We start from the raw sequence: 16,389 nt of genomic DNA, 5'->3' as shown, positions 1-16,389 counted from the left end.
CTAAGATTAGAATCTTAAAAAAAAAAAAAAAAAAAAAAGGGCAACATATCCTATGGCTGAAAGGAACCCAAGGATGACACATGAAGACGAGGGCACAACCCAGGAAGAGCCACGCATCATGACAGAGAGACACCTGCCCTCCAGCCAGGCGAGTCACTGACCGGCCTACTCATGCCGGGAGTGCCCCCAGATTGTCCTTATGCTGGTGACAGGTAGGTCTTGGCCATTACACTTTCCATCCATGTCCTTGGCAATGCACCGATATACAGCTGTGGCAGCAACATGACGTGCTTTAGGCGGTGATTTCTGGCTTTCTGCAAAGCTGAGTGGCCCGTGAGCAAGCCACGTTCAGGGCACCTGCTTGACTAGCTGAGCTAAGTGGCCTGATGGCTTTTGTGCTAGAGGCAAGGGGAATATTTCAGGAAGCTGGAGGAGAGAGGAATGGCAGGAATTCAGTTTGGGGGAGGATTTCCAGGACAGAGAGAGAAGACAGTGCTTTCAGCTATGCTGTCTATAGTTAATTTGGCTTTGAAACTTCTGTCTTGGCTGGTTTATAAAATGAGCCATCCTGGTAGTAGTCAATGCCCAGCTACCTTCCCCAAAGGCACGCTATGTTGTAGAACCCCAAAGTCACCTCCTGTATGTCCGAGCCAAGCATCAGGGCCACTGGGAGTGAATATCTAGAAACCAACCTATCCTCTGACTTTTATGGCTATCAAAAAAACCTCCAAATAAGACACTCCTCTTGCCCATAGGTTGATTCCAGACTGATACTGAGATAGCCCATCCAGCCGGCGCCCTGGCCTTGCAGAACACAGCCCACACAATGAAAACCTCTGCTTGCCCACCTGATTGTCGCTAAGTTCCTAATTATGCCTAAGCGACCCTGTACAGCTGCAGCTGAGCGAACGTGAAATGGGTCATTACCACGCACCCCGTGTTGCCTTTAGCCCTTCCCATGCATCATTTCACCGGACCACAGGCTGTCTCCCTTATTCCATTTTATACACTAGGAAGTTGAGGCACAGAGAGGTTAAGCAGCTTGTCTGAAGTATGGGATTCCGAAATGGGAGAGGAGAGCACAAACCGAAGCAGCCTGCCCCAGGGTCCCTGGTCTGAGCCACTGTTCTGTGATGGTGCCTCATGGTCTCAGTCCCAACAGGGCAACACGGATGCCCCAGCAGAGCACACCCTCTGAGGTGATGAGATATTCACTTCCTTGGGGTCACCCACTTATCTCTCATGCCCAGGAGTGGTCTCCTCCCCGCCCTGGGGGGTGGTAATAAAGCTTCAGGGTTTCAAGATGAAAAAATTCTGGAAACTGGGTGCAGAACGGTGTGAATGCACTTAACGCTACAGAACTGAGAAATCCTTACAAATACTTCAGAGAAATCCTTACAAATACTTCAGATGGTTAAGTTTTAGGTTCTTTACAATTAAATTTCTTAAAAAAAAAAAAAAAAAAATCTCCGGCAGGCGAGTCTTCCTATTTTTACCACGTTCCGCCCTCAGTCCGAGGAGCAGCCTAGCAGATGGCCCCAGGCCCCCTCAGGTGTTAAGCAGGCATCAGGCAACCAATTATCCAAGCCTGGAAGTCCTCTTGTTCTCATGTGCTCTCCACACAGCTGCCTCGCCCCTGCCTCTCTCTCGCCTCCACAGAGAACTCAGGCATTGACAGACGTGGATGTAGGTGCCTGGCGTCTGGCCATCATCTCCCAACCAGACGGGTGGCAAACGGAGGGAGCCGCTCCTCTCCTCTCCTCTCCTCCCCTCTGAACAAAACTATGGCCGAGGGGAGAGGGAGGGCAATGCCAGCTAACCTCTCAACTCAGCCGGTTCCATCAAAACTGGCTTGGGTGCAGGGACTCCTTAACGCAGCCTTGGAGACCAGTGCCCTGATTCTCCAGGCTGCCAGTATGGATGGCAGGCGGGCCTCTGCCTCCCAGACTCTAGAGACACGTCAGGTCGACCCCCCGCCCACCCATATATCCTTTTGACGCAAAAGACCTCGACCCTCTGTCTCCCACCCCTGTGCTCTTAGAGCAATTTCCTCGGAAAGTGAGGCATGGCTCACCTACTTTAATTTAAAATGGTCAGAGGATTTTGGTTCAAGGATGGTCAGGTCGGCAGGAGAGAGTAGGGAACTACAGGGGCGCGGTAGAACGGTCACAAGGGCCCAGAGAAGTTGGGATGCACACTCACGGCTGGGATCTCCTCAGATTCATGCCAGCAGCAGAGTTCTGCACCAACAGGTGGATCCGGAAACTTCTTCAGGTACCATTGCAAAGGCTGGTTGTCCTGCTCCAGCAGGAGGCTCAAGAGGACCCCAGACTCAGTCAAAGATTCCATCGCTCCCCACGGCTCCTCCTCCCCAGGGAGCCCAGCTCCTGGAGCTCTGGTTCCCGACTGTGCCCTCAGGATGAAAATAATCAGCCCGGTAATGCAGAGAGGCAAACTGCTGGCTTCTTGGCAGAGGGTCTGTGTGACCCTGACTGGCCTCCTTCTGTCTCCCAGAGCTCCGTTACCAGCACAAAACCTCCCAAGTGGGAGGGTGTGGTCAGCACGGCTCTTGGGACACGCTGGCCGGCCAGTGTCCCATGGCCAGGCTCTGCTTCACCCCACTTTGGCTCCTACAAGGTGGCTGGTCTTTGGGCTGAGGGTGACCCAGAGGGGATGCGGTGGGACCCCTCCTCCTGGTCAGTGTGGACAGCCACTCCGAGAGACCAGCTGAGGCCAGAAGACGCAGACGACACGGCAGGTGCACGGGGCCAGCTGGAGGGCTCTGGACAGCAGGCCCCTGACGGACACGCCGCGCAGGAAGAGGATGGCCCCACAGCCAGGTCCAGGGGTGCACCCCACTAGTTCCTCACACCCCGCTCACAGTTGGTCAGAAACTCCGGGGAGAGAATGAACTCCCGGCTTCCCAGCACCATCTGGCCCATCCCATAAGACAGCCCGTTCACTGTGCAATCTCTCCGCTGGGCGGGCACTGGTCCCTATGACTCACAGCCCTCTCCCAGGCAGAGCGGCCACCACGGGCTGTGGCGACAAGGCCTGTTCTCACCCCCACCCCTACACACACACCCCTTTCCTTCCCCAGAACGTGCTCTCCTGAGCTGACCAGCAAACAACTTCTTTGTTAGAGCCGCCCGTGGCAGGGGGGAGGCAGGGTGGGTGGGTGGGCAGGGCCGGAGTCCTACACATGCCTCAAGTTACAGGATCTGGGTGATGGTACTGGCCAACGTCCTCCAGTAACCCCTCGGCCTAGTCTGGCCTCCCCAGCAGATGTTTCCTGCAATGGAAAGTAGCTGGCCAGGGCTCTGGGGGGAGGGGAGGAGGGGAAGGGAGGGGGAGGTGCCAGGGGCACGGCTGCTATGATGAAATCTGAAATTGGAGACGCTAATAGCCAGGGACTTCTGGAGCACACTCCTGTCACTGCCCCACCGGTCCACAGACCTCCCTGTGCATCGCACCAGCAAGGGGACCGGAGTTTGGCTCCTCTCTCCCGGGATGTACTGGTGGGGAGAAGTTGGGCAGATTGCCTGGAGAAGTTGAGGTCACCAGTTCCGGGGACCCTCCCCTGCCTCCAGCACTAGCAGGAGGGGAAATCCAGGCCAAGGCTGCTCCTCAGACCCTGAGGGCCAACTAGCAATGCTAAGACCAGAGACTTTGGCCCCAGCAGGGGTTAAAAGGAAACAGCGCGAACTTAGGGAAGCAGAGGAAGGAGAGTCAGGCCAGTGGGGCCAGGAAGGGATCTAGACAGAGAAGCCAGGGCAGCAAATGCATAGCATTGGGACTGGGAAGACATGTGTCCCCAGGAAAAGTTAGACCTTTGAAACAAATGGGGCACCTGCCTCGCCCTCCACAGCAATGCCCTCCGTGTGGCGAGGGTCCCAAGCCCGCATGTGATGAGGACTGGTGCCTCTTAGGAGACTCTGAGGTCTGAGCCAGCAGGACTCCAACACGAGCGGACTCTAAACAGAGCTAACGAATGCACTGAAAATGGAAATCCTGGGGGCACCTGGATGGCTCAGGGGGCGAAGCATCTGACTCTTGGTTTTGGCTCAGGTCGCGATCTTGGGGTCACAAGACGGAGCCCGTGTCAGGCTCTGCACTCCGCGGGGCGTCTGCTTGAGATTCATCCTCCTTCTCCCTCTGCCCCTCCCCTTCTCTCTCTCTCTTAAAAATAAAGCTTTAAAAAATGGAGATTCTTGACTCCCCAAAGATTTTGACTCCGAGGAACCCAGAGTCAACTGGTTAAACGGTGTTAGGAAAAGCAGACAAGGAGTCTGAATCCTTCCCCAAACTCCTCTCTCTCTCAACATCTGCACACTGGACCCAGCCTCTCCGCCTCCACTGTTACCCACGCAGCAGGGTTCCTCCATCAGGTTATCATCCTCGCCAGGAGGGATCTACGCCTCTAACAGCTCTCGCTTCTACAGCAGAGCATGACCTGCTGCTCAGAAACCCTTTACCAATGTACACGTTCCTTATATCCTGCTCCTGTTCCTCCACACACCGCATCTGACGTGTGCATACCACCCAGATCCCCAACTCCGTATGCACTTCTTGGTGCTTGATCCTTGCCAACACTCCAGACCATACACTCAAGCTTCTCTGCTCTGCGTACGGCAGCCCGATCCTTTGCACTGTAGGATGGGAACCCTGGCAGTTCCATTTTCTGGGGTGACCAGAATGCCCCTCTTCTTGGGCCATACCAGACCCCGAGATCTAGGCAGTGTATGGACCACGAAAGCTGAATCCTTCAAGCAATTCCGGAAACATTTCCGTATTGCTATGGGCCTGGTGGCTATAGTTACTGGGTGAGACGGAGTCAGGACACACCCAAAAGAGATAACCCCAGGGAGACAAGTCTCAGTGCTCAGCCTTTGTCTCCTACACCCCCCACGATGGAATGGGCTGGGCAGGGCTGGGCAGGGCAGGGCGGCAGTCAGCTCCTGGCCTGAGGAGAGGGCATTGACCCTGAGCTAAACATTAACTGCATGGCAAACACTGGGAGCTGGAACCAAATGGTATCCCCTCCCTGGGTACAACACAGGAGGGGTGGGGTCGAGGAACCCAAGAGAAAAACAGATGGATTTTGGTGGAGTACTAGACCCACCTGGGAAGAAATCAATTAAGACCTTCAAATCCTGGCCTTCCAACCAAAGCCAGGTAGGGAGGAGCCAGATGTGGGGCTGGGGGCGGGGAGGGTGGCAATGAGCCAAGAGAGGACAGAGATGCAGGTGGGACAGCCTCACGCAGAAAGGTAAAGAGGGGAGTGAGACTGGCCTCATCGTGGGAGCGGGGACCATTCTGGAGAAGGTGAAGGATGGGAGTCTGGGGAGCAGAAGTCAAGAGACTCTTCCAAGACACTGGGTAGGAAACAGTGGGGAGATGGGCAGAGCTGACGGAAGCACACGGGGCTGTAGGCAGCAAGTCTTGTCTCTGGACTTCCACTTTCTACGCTGTCCCCCTAATGTCCCCATGTCGTGCCCACAAGGCTTTGTTCTCTTGCTCTCAATCCCATGCCGGCAGACCTGCTTGGTCATCCCACAGGACTGGCGCTATCCCTTCCTCCCCATCAAAAAAGCCAGCACCGCCATTCTGGGGCATCGAGGGGAGCTTGGGCTCTAAGTCTCTCCCAGCCGCCAGGGCCGAGGCTCCTAACTTAGGACCTCAGACAAGCTGCTTCTCTGGGCTGCCATGACGACTGACCGCCCAGGAAGGGGTGAAGCCGATGAGGACAGTTACCTGTGTCCACACAAGGCGAGGCACCAAGCAAGAGACTCGTGACTGCTTCATCCAAGATGCAAGCCTACTGCACCCAACAGGGGCTATCTCTGGGGGACAGAATGCACCCCCCTCCCACCTCCAACCTTGCCCTTGGCTTCCTACTGAAACTAAAGCCCTGTTTGTGCTTATCCCACCACTTCATGTCTACTGGGGCTGCGCCTCTCAAGCTGGGAGCCTTGATGAATAAAGCTGGGATCATCGGGCGCCTGGGTGGCTCAGTGGGTTAAGCCTCTGCCTTCGGCTCAGGTCATGATCTCAGGGTCCTGGGATAGAGTCCCACATCCGGCTCTCTGCTCAGCAGGGAGCCTGCTTCCCCCCCTCTCCCTCTGCCTGCCTCCCTGCCTACTTGTGATCTCTGTCAAATAAATAAATAAAATCTTAAAAAAAAAAAAAGCTGGGTTCATCAAGTAAGTTGGCGGGGGGGACACAAACGTAAGGGGGCATGGATATAATCAAGTCTGGGAAGGTCTTTTTTTTTTTTAAGATTTTTTTTTTTAAGATTTTATTCGCTCCATGGTCCCCGCTCTTCAGGCCAGAGTGGTCTGCCATCCTGGTGACAGCTCCTCCCGGGCTGGGTTAGGTGAAAGTAAAATGTGGAACAACAAGATGGCAGCTCACACAGTCAGAATGGCTAAAATTAACAAGTCAGGAAACCTTGACAGATGTTGGTGCGGAAAGCAGAACCCTCTTCCACTGCTAGGGGGGATGCAAGCTGGTGTAGCCAGTCCACAACACAGGACAGAAGTTAAAACAGAGCTACCCTACGGCCCAGCAACTGCTCTACTGGGATTTTACCCAAAGGATATAAACACGGTGATTTGAAGGGGCACGTGCACCCCAATGTTTATAGCAGCAATGTCCACAAAAGCCAAACTACGGAAAGAGCCCAGACATCTGTCCATTGACAGATGAATGGATAAGGAAGATGTGGTATCGATACACAATGGAATAGTACTCAGCCAGCACAAAGAATGATGTCTCGCCATTGGCAATGATGTAGATGGAACTAGAGGGTATCAGGCTAAGCAACAGAAGTTAGTTAGAAAGACAAACACCGTATGACTTCACTCTGTGGAATTTAAGAAACAAAACAGATGAACATAGGGGAAGGGAAGGAAAACTAGAATAAGATGAAATCAGAGAGGGAGAGAAACCGTAAGAGATTCTCAACTCTAGAAAACAAACCGAGAGCTGCTGGAGGGGAGGGGGGAGAGGGGACGGGGTAACTGGGTGATGGACACGGAGGAGGGCGCGACAGACTGAGCGCGGGGTGCTGCATGCCACTGACGGGTCCCTGAATTCTGCCTCTGAAACTAACAACGCGATGTATGTTATCATACTGAATTTAAATTAAGAAATGTAAAAATAAATAAATTAGTGAATATTTATCACAAATACCACCTCTGAAAGGAGAACAGTGGAATCTTGCCCCAGGAAATTACAGAAATCTGCCCATGATCCCTATGCTTTGTGTTATTCTGGCTAGAAAAATAAACACAAGTATCAGAGGCAGGGGGAAAAAAAAGCAAAATGTGGAAGAGAGAAAGGTAAAGGAAGGGGCTGGGGAAATGCTGGGTGGGCTTCCTTCCCAGCAGACCCAAGCTACTCAACAACCCCCAGATGTTTTCTCAAGGGTCAGCAGCTCCGCCAGGACGCCCGGTCCAGGAGCTGACCCAGGGCACGTGTGACTGTCCCAGAGCTGGGATGACAAAGCCTTTGCCTATCCACAGAAGGATGGCCCCCTAGGCAGCAACCCAGCTACAGTGCTCCCCTGAGTGTCAAAGAGGGCTGTTGGCAGCGCGGAGAAGGGGAGATGGGGCAACACAGAGGCCAAGTTAAGTGTCTTCTGGAAAACCGTGGATGTATTATTTATTGGAAGGCAGTGCTAGGGAGCATGAGGCTTCTGCTCGGAAGAGCACAGACACATATGGGGGTGTCAGCCCCCCAAGGGTGCAAGCGCTGGGAAGATTGCCGGGACCCCACGCCATGGGCCCCGAGTCACGTGGCTCTGGGGAAACCCCCAGGTGGTAGCTTCCTGAGTAGGGCAGGACAACGGTGTCTAGGGGAACGACCACACTCAACCCCATGATGCAGATAGGCACGCTGACAATATCCAAGTGGTCAGAGATGGGGGTGACACTAGCTGTGTGGGGCAGGCAGCACCTTGCTTCCTTCACAGACACCCAGAAGCCAGCAGTCCAAAGCCAGGGTATCGTCTCGGTCTTGGGGAGAGCAGGGTTTTTGCAGGAGCAGCAGCCCAGGGCTACCTGAAGTCAGCCTTTCTAGGACTCTCCCTGACACACCAGCTGCTCCTTTCCCTCCCAATGTGAAAACACATGCAGACGAGGTGGAAAGAGGAACTAGCCCCTCACACCTGCAAATTAGGCCAGCTGGAGGTACCCCCTGTCCCCCTCTCGGCCTCCCAGAGTCTCCCTACCATTTCCCTGCCCCTCCTCCCCATCACTCCGTTCTGCAACCCGTCCCTGCCCGCCCCAGGCTTCCACCGATAAAGCAGAGCAGGACCCGGGCACATGGAAGGAGCCACTTCTGCCTGCAACGTGGAAACAGCCAAGGAAAGGGAGCCACAAGAAGACATTTCTGGATGGGCTGCCTGGGGTCTGCAAGAGGCCCCAGAGCGAGAGCACGCGTACCAGAGAGGGGGCAGTTAGGGGCAGCGTTTAGTCCCTTGTGCACTTGGCCTCTGTGAGTTAATGATTTGTGCCAAGTGGGGAGTCAGTCTGTCATGCTTCCGTAATTTATTCGGGGTGAGGGACGGGAGCTGGAGGAGACACTGACCATCTGTGAGTCCCAGGAAGGCCTGCGAGACGACCTTGCGTGGGGGCCCATTGCGCAATCAGGGAGGGTCTCCAGCGTCAGGGCTCAGGCAGGAAGCGGGTGTGGCCACTCTCAGCTCCTCTGCCGTCTCCCCCTTATGTGTCGCCAGAGCCCCTGAGTTCTGGGCCCTTGTGGTGACTGGCATCCATTCCTGTCCCTCACTCTGCGAGGGCTCAGGGGCCTGCTGGGATGTGCAGGGGCGGAGGGAGGCCCTGAGGTGACAGAATAGGGAAGCCACGGAGGGGAAGGAAAACCTGCGGGCTGGTAGCAGAGAGGGAGGGCGAGCCAGCCCCAGAATGGAAATCAGAGAAAGGAGAGGCGGAGCCAGAGACAAAAGGGCCTGAAGTCAAGGAAAGGGAAAGTGAGCTGGAACAGAAGAGCCTGACTGAGAGAAAGAGAGTGACAAGGGGGGGGGGCGGGACCTGCATGTCCAAATTTGGCTGTTTCAATGGGCTAACATGTCTGCAGCCACCTGTTTCCTGTTCCCTCTGGGGCACTAATTTTGCAATGCCGCTCAGAGTGGTGGAGGCTTTCTCAGGCAAAGGATGCTGGAGGCCCCACATGGCTCCCAAGAAAGTGCCCCCCCCCCCAAGCAGCTTCTATCGCCTCCAGGATTTGAGCTCTAAGTGGCGCGGGGGCTGAAGACCACGGCAGGTCCAAAGGGAAGGGCTGGGGAACGAGGGGGCGTCGTCTGGCTTCTCCCAGACACAGGCCACCTCAAGCCCACCTCAGTCTACAGTCAGTGCAGCCCTCCAGCCTCCGCCCCGGGGGCGCCGGGCTGGGTGGGCAGAGCTCCCCAGGGACAGCCAGGGCCGCTGAGCAGCAAGAGGTCAGAAGCCACAGGGCTGACCAGGCATCCCTGAGCCGTGTGCGAAAATATCCCCCTACCCCACCCCACCCCACCCTAGGATCAGAACAAGCCCCTCCATGAAGTGCAAGCCTCCCCTCCCCCCCAGGCATGCACAGCCCCCCTCGCTCCCAGCCACCTTCTCCCCCACCCCTTCCACATGCCCGTGAGGCCCCCTGGGGTACAGCCTGGCCAGGGGCAGCAGGCAGTGGTACCTGCATGATCTAGCAGACCAACTGTGGGGAGCGCCGGGCCCTGGGCGGGAATGACGGCAGCCTGAGGCCAGGCCTTCTGCGGCCCAGACCCAGAGGGCAGAGTGCAGTGTGGCCGGATGGCTGCGACCTCGGTGAGCTGCTCTCTGGGCGGGGGTGGGGGTGTTCAGAAAGCTGCCGCCAGTCTGTGTGGTGGGAGCTGTGGTCCTGGACGGGACGGCTTAGTCCACAACACAAGTTCTGGCTACGGAGTGGCTGGGTGAGCCGCCACCACGGACGACCCCAGGCTACCCCTGCACTATAGACCCAAGAGCAGTGGTCGTCTTCGAGAAGGCACACGCCTCTTGGGCTAGCGGAGGTGGGCCTTGGCGCAGAGGTCAAATTCCGTTACATGGAATGGCCTCTCTACTATCAGAGAAAAGTCTGGCTGCATTTTCCCCAAAATGTCTCTACTAAGGGAAGGAAACCTTGGTCCTAATTTAGGCCCCAGAGCTGTCCCCATCCCAGAATTCCGTGTGGTTTTTGGATGCCTCCCCCGCCTGGTCCCCTCCCCTGGGGCTGGAGGAGCCCTGCCCACAGGTGTAAGGGAGGATAAGGAGGGCCATCCCTCCTTGGTGTGTCCTGAATCAAAGCCTCCTTCACCAGCAGTCCTGCCCTGCTGCAGAGAGGATAACCAGTGTGTTTGGTCTTTAGGGGCGGGGGTGGGCCAGCCAGGGGCCCATCAGCTGGCTCAAGCCCCTGGGGCAGCCCAACTGCACTCCGCCCCTCTCCATTCCGACCGCTCCCAACCCCCCACCCCCACCGCATCCGCTTCCCATGCACCCACCCGACCAGAAGAGAAACAGGGATACTTACATTATACCAACTCTGGCTTTTCTGAAAGGACAAAATAAGAGAAGGTACCATTAGTCAGGGAAGGGATAGCGGGAATGGCCAGGGTAGGCCCGGCCTCCTGAGGGAAGGTTACACAGACAGCAGAGGGCGGGCAGGGAAGAGGAACCCCAGTGCAGCTGAATGCTTCCCAGGTGGCTGCTCGAGAGGGGTCCTCCTTTCTCAAGACAGATCCAGAAAGGAGGCCCAGGGCAGGTCCATGCTGGAAGCCTCACCAAGGTCGGGGCGGCAGGCAGCAGCAGCACCAGCCAGAGCTCAGCTGGAAGGGAGTCGGAGCCCCATCACGAGGTTCTCTGATGGGGGGAAAGGATGCGCGGCAGGCATCCGAGACCCAGTCCCCAGATGGGCCCTGACCAGAAGCAAAGTGCAGACGGAGACCAACCTCGCCTTCTGCCCCAAGTCAGCCCCTCTGCGCAAGGCAGGAGGGGACCCTTCGGGAAAAGGAAGAGAAGGGGCTGCCTGGAAACCTCTTCCAGGTACATTCTCGGGGAGCAGAGGAGGCCATTTCTCCTTCCACTCCACAACGGGCCGAGGAGGTGAGAGAGGCTGGGGAGTACCGGGGGCTCTGCCCCGGGAGGAAGGTCGAAACACATCATTGCTAATGGTGCCTCCAGCTTCGAGGTGCTGTCATTCTGTTACCCACAAAATCAAGACTCCGGGCCAGCTCCAGAATTTAAGTGCTCTCGGCTCCCGGCCCTGGGCAAAGGTAACTTGTTTTCATGGCAACTGAGAGGCGTGGCTGACCCTGTGCTCTGTCTACCTCCAATCTCTATGGCCAGGAGTCCTTTATGCACAACCCACTTGGAACACAGACAGACAGGCAGATAGGAGCGCGCGCGCGCGCGCGCACACACACACACACACACACATACACACACACACAACTGCTGGGCCCCTACCCTTGAGGTGCTGATCCAACAGTTTTAGACTGGAGATGGAATATTTTTGGTACTAAGAAGCTTGCCAAAGGCATTAACTGCAGCGAGAATCACTAGGTAGGGGAAACCGTGCCTGCATGTCAACAACTACCCACAGGGCTGGGGATTCTGGGCGCAAATGCAACCTTCATCCCCCCCACCTTGTCTAACAGGTCCAGACTCATAAGGGAAAGAAAGGGCAGTCACGGGCTCAGAATGTTGACTGGGAGCGTGTCTGATGGGGGTAGAGGGCAGGTGACTAAAGCGTAGTCTTGCGACTTCCCCCTTCACCAGCTCTCTCTCTCCCCAGCGGAAGAACTCTCTAGATGCTCTCCCCATAGTCGCTTCCCGACAAAGGCTGTGACTACAGCTCATCTGCAAGCCACATGCTCAAACCACGGCCTTACCCTCTCCTCTAATCCAGAGGTCTTAGCGGGGAAAGGGGCCCCATCTGACTACTTACAACCAACTGTTGCCCTGCTGAGGGAGCTACAGTCACAGTCTTCACCTGCAAACATCTGGCGAAGGCCACCCGTACCTGGAGGAGAGGGATGGGGCATAGGCTGCGTCTGCCCTGACCTGCACCTTGGGAGGTCTTCGCTCCTGGGGCCTGCCCTGAGATCACGCGGCACGAGGCTGTGCAGGCATTCCCTGAGCCCCATCCCCCAGAAGTGGAGAGGTGCGGTCATCCTCCATGGCCCCTCAGGTCCCAGCACTTCATCAACCCGAAGCCAGGCCCTCAGACACCTGCTTCACAGCTGAGAAAATGCTCTGTCACCTGCCCCCTGGCTCCTTACCCCACTGTCCTGGCTTTCACGGAAGACCCCAGGAGGGAAGGGGGAACAGGAATGAACGTGGGCTGGGTGTGGGGACCCAGGAACCTTTACGATCATTCCTATGTGGTGTTCTCGCCCCTGCCTAAGGTACACAGAAGAAGTAGATTGTTTTCTTCCTGTACTGCCACACAGCTATGCGTGCTTTCTGAATCTGCTTCGAACAAAGGGCTTCAGAGTGACAAAGAGCCTTGACCACGGAATCCGTGTCCCATCTCTGTGGGACACATTTGTGTGTGATATTTGCTCTTCTGGAAAGGGGTGGGGGGAGAAGAATTTGTGCTCCCAAGTACTGAAATGTGAAATGTACCATCAAAAGCGAGGACTTCTGTCTTTTCCCTCAGCGTGAGACTCTACCCCAACCAGCCATCTCCAGGCACACTGGGAGAACCTCTGGGGAAAATGCCCCCCCGCCCCGATCCATAGTAGCTCCTGAGAACACGCACTGTGGGCGCGGGTCACTGAACTCTGACCAGCCTCCTGGAGGCAAATTCCACCCTCGTGGCTTTGCTCTCCCAGGGCTGAGTGCCCAGCTCAGGGAGGCAGGGAAACCAGAGGGAGCTCCCAGGCCCCGGTGCAGCGAGAACAGAGGTGTCCCCTGGCACGAGTTAGGCTGTCTGCCCCTGCAGGTTCCCTGAAATGCCCCTCCTCTGCAGAGAAGGCCAGAAGCATGGGAAAAAACAGAACTAGGTGGGGGTGAAGGCTTTTCCGACAGGTCATAAATGGATTTGGCCAGAAAGGGGAGGGCGTCAGGGAAAGTATACTCAAAGACAGAGTGGAACACATTTCTATCACCTCCTGGAAAGGGTCTCAAGAACAAGCACTGAAGGAATGCAAGGCCCCTAGAGACAGACCCATGTTCCCTAAAAACATCTCCCCAGTGCAAAAGCTCCTGGAGTTGGGAAGATGGGGACAGGGGGACCAGAGGAGAAGGACAGAAGAGCTCTACTTAGAGGAGGTCAGAAATAAGAGAGACTTCTTACTTTGATCAGGTTAAGTCTGTCATACTGGAAAGAAAACCACAGAAATTAGAATCGAAAGACAAGTCAAAAGTCAAGGGGAGAGGAGCAGCAAAGCCACTGAGCCGGGATGACACAGCTCAACCAGCCTGGGACCTGGGTTCTGGGGGGACCTGTGCAAGGGCCAGCCTAGAGCAGGAGATCCTGGCCGCCGCACGTAGCGGCCGCCAGCGCCCCCTAGTGGCCTCGAGCCAGCACTACGGAGCAGAAGGTGGGTGGTGGCAGGAACTCAAGGGGTTTCAGGGAAGAGGAAAGAAGCCATGACCATCTTCTAGCCTGCTGCTCTGGGCAGGGCTGCTGTACCCAGGAAGGGTCAGCCTCCGCAGTCTAGTTACAGATTCACAGGTGTGGGGCCTTACTGATCCCCTAACATGATCCCCTACAGATTAACACGAGGAAATGGAGGCCCTGGGGAGGGGAGGCAGATACAGCAGGACACCTTGGCTCCAGGGACAAGGGGGAACCCTCTCCTGCTTGCCTGGAAAACACAGGAGGCCTCCTCCTCTGTGAGGTGGAAGGAAGGCACTGAGGGAGGTGGCCTGGCTGGGTAGCGACGGCCGTTCTGGCTACCACATCCCTTGCCATGGATACGTTTGGTCAACCTGAGACAAGCATCTACCCAGAGGGCGGTGAGAGGGGTATCCCCACCTCACCTCGGCAGCTCTCCAAACCAGGGGACTCCCAGACTGTGTGTCTGCCTCCCCTGAGCTCTTCAAAGGGAAAATAAAACCCAGCCCCCCTCACCTTCTCCCCTTCCCCATCACCTCCTTAGGAAAGGGGGGGCCACGATTAACTTGGAATTCACCCTCAGCTCGTGTCCCTTCTTTATGCCACATTTTGCCTCTCAGGGCCCCAGCCTGGCTTCTAACAGCCAGGTTTGGTTTGTGGACAACCTAGGCATGTGTCTTCTCTCCCCTCCTAGACTGTGCGCTGCCCAGGGCAGGTAACTGGTCTTTACGCCTGCTTCCCAGAGAAGAGCTGCCAATCAGCAGGAGAAGTTTAAAAATTCTCCTTACTGAGTGCTCGCCTCCACCCAGCACCTGGCAGAAGAGGCACCGGCCCCCCGCGGATGGGGACTGCCGGCCATCAGTAAGGTTTGCCTCGGCCACTGAGTGCCTTGCTAGGCATGGGGGTAAGAGGGCCAGAAGCCTGTGGCTTCAACTTGGGATGGAAAAGCGTGCAAAGTCCGTAGGCAGGACCAGAGGGATGGAACAACCTGATGCGTGTGTCTGGCCACATGGGTGCTCTCCCCAGCCAGAGGGCTGAGGCGCCGGGGGTGTGTCTGTGCTGGCGGCACAGAGAACTCCCTCACACGGGGCAGAGCTCCTCTCCCCTTCCCTACAGCAAGCAGCCACCGTCCCAAGTCCTCAGAGGCAAGCTTTTAGCCTGAAGGTCACAGACTCTAGGATTAGCCCTGAAGTCTCTTGTTCTTCTCTCAGGAAAGAGAACAGCTGTTCGCCCTCCTCCTCCTCCCCAAAACACTTAGAGAGGCTCAAGACTATTATTAAGTCATTCCTCTGCTTTTTCTTCTCCGGGCGACATCCCACCTCCTTTCCCCCGTGGGGATTATTTCCTGAGCCCTGCTGTTCTAAAATACCTATTGCTCTCGCTGTACTCCGAGTTCTGCTCGGACCTCTGAAATCCCGGGGGCCGGGGTCCAGGGGGTGGGGAGGCCGGGCGGATGCCGGCACTGACTCCCTGACCTGGCTGCATTGCTGCGAGGCCTGGAAGGGGCCACCACCCACGTCCACCAACTGCCAGGCGTTAGCACCATGCCCTTCTGGGAGAACAGTTCCGCTCTGATCACAGTTCAGGGTCCTGAGAACACCAGAGGCCATAGGGCTGGGCAGTGGGCAGGTAGAGGGAAGGAGGGTGCCAGGTGCAGCTCCTGAGGTCGCTCTACCGCACCAGGGAACTCCCTATGGGCATCTGTCGCCCTCAGTCATCTTGTCCAGGGAATCGGGACTCACCCAGTAAAGCAGGTATAAGGGACTCTCAGGACCTGAAGCCCCTCTGGATGGGGCCTCCCTTCCCCAAAGCAACGAAGGAAGCCCCGGCAGGACTCTGCTTCTAGATGGCTCCATGTAAGGAGGGAAGAGATTCCCAACCCAAGGCAGTGTTCGGGGAGCAGGCAGAGACCAGGGAGGACGGGAGACGGGTCTGTTCTCCGACTCTGGGCGCAAGAGGAATGGTCCCTCAGTAACGTCAAGCCAGCCTGCTACGGGGCAGCAGGGCCGGCCCTTCTGGGAAAGGGACCAAGCGAGACACGGGCCAGAGTGGGCGGGGGCGGAGGGAGGGGGTGCAGAGCACTACAGACAATTCAACACCGGAGGGGAGACCAAAGACAGAGACAAAAGATGGCTTACTTTTGAGAGGCGCTTGTGAGACTAAGACCATGCATGCAAAGGAGGTATTTGGGAAATGGTGGGGAAGAAGAGGAAGAACAAGAAATCAAAAGACAAATCAAATGGGAAGCCAGCGCCCGTGCCTCCCAGGGGCCCCCTTCCCCTCCCCAGGGCCTGGGAGCCCAGCAGTAAACAGAAGCTTTTTGAAGGAGCATCTAGGCAAAGAATTATCTCCTGCTTCCCAAAGGATTGGGGAGGGGATAAGAAAAATCTCCGGGGACCCATCTGTAGCCCAGGCACCCCCCTGGGGCTTATGTTATACCTATTCTCAGGCAAAGGCCCGGGGCCTCGGGCAACAGCATCTTGGGAGGGACAGAGAGGCCTGGTCACCGCCCTCCTGGCCAAAGGACTACCAAGTGGGTTATTACCAAAGGTAAGGCAGAAAGACAGCCAGGGTGGACGTTAAAAACATCTTTCTTCCCGAGGACTCTCTTCCTGGCCCTGTTGTTGTCCCAAATCATGTTCCCTTCTACCCCAAATTTGAAAAAGGAAGCGGGACTAAACAGATGGTCCCCCCCTGGTCCCCAGAGCACCCTTTCTCCAAATCTCAAGGTCCAGGAGGCTCCCCTGCCCCAAGAGAGAGAACAGTCAGCGTGGAATCCTGTAATGAGTTCCCCGGGGGGCACTCCGAGGG

The 16,389-nt window shown here is 56.4% G+C and overlaps 1 protein-coding gene across 12 annotated transcripts in view; it reads right to left on the bottom strand.

Annotated features, from left to right (window-relative positions):
- GRAMD1B (GRAM domain containing 1B) overlaps positions 1-16,389 on the bottom strand; it is a 178,910-nt gene that overhangs the window by 23,637 nt on the left and 138,884 nt on the right. For 11 of the 12 annotated variants that reach the window (XM_044258082.1, XM_044258086.1, XM_044258076.1 and 8 more), the window contains one exon: positions 10,546-10,566. In XM_044258082.1, the coding sequence (XP_044114017.1) occupies positions 10,546-10,566 (21 nt within the window). Of the gene's footprint in view, positions 1-10,545; positions 10,567-11,961; positions 12,037-16,389 lie in introns of all 12 variants that reach the window. The other variant, XM_044258088.1, reaches the window with a different exon arrangement.

Source organism: Neovison vison, chromosome 7 (assembly GCF_020171115.1).
Source record: "Neovison vison isolate M4711 chromosome 7, ASM_NN_V1, whole genome shotgun sequence".
In the NCBI taxonomy this organism is placed as follows: Eukaryota; Metazoa; Chordata; class Mammalia; order Carnivora; family Mustelidae; genus Neogale; species Neogale vison.
Note: the sequence above shows the minus strand (reverse complement) of the source record. Positions and strands in the feature narration are given on the sequence as shown.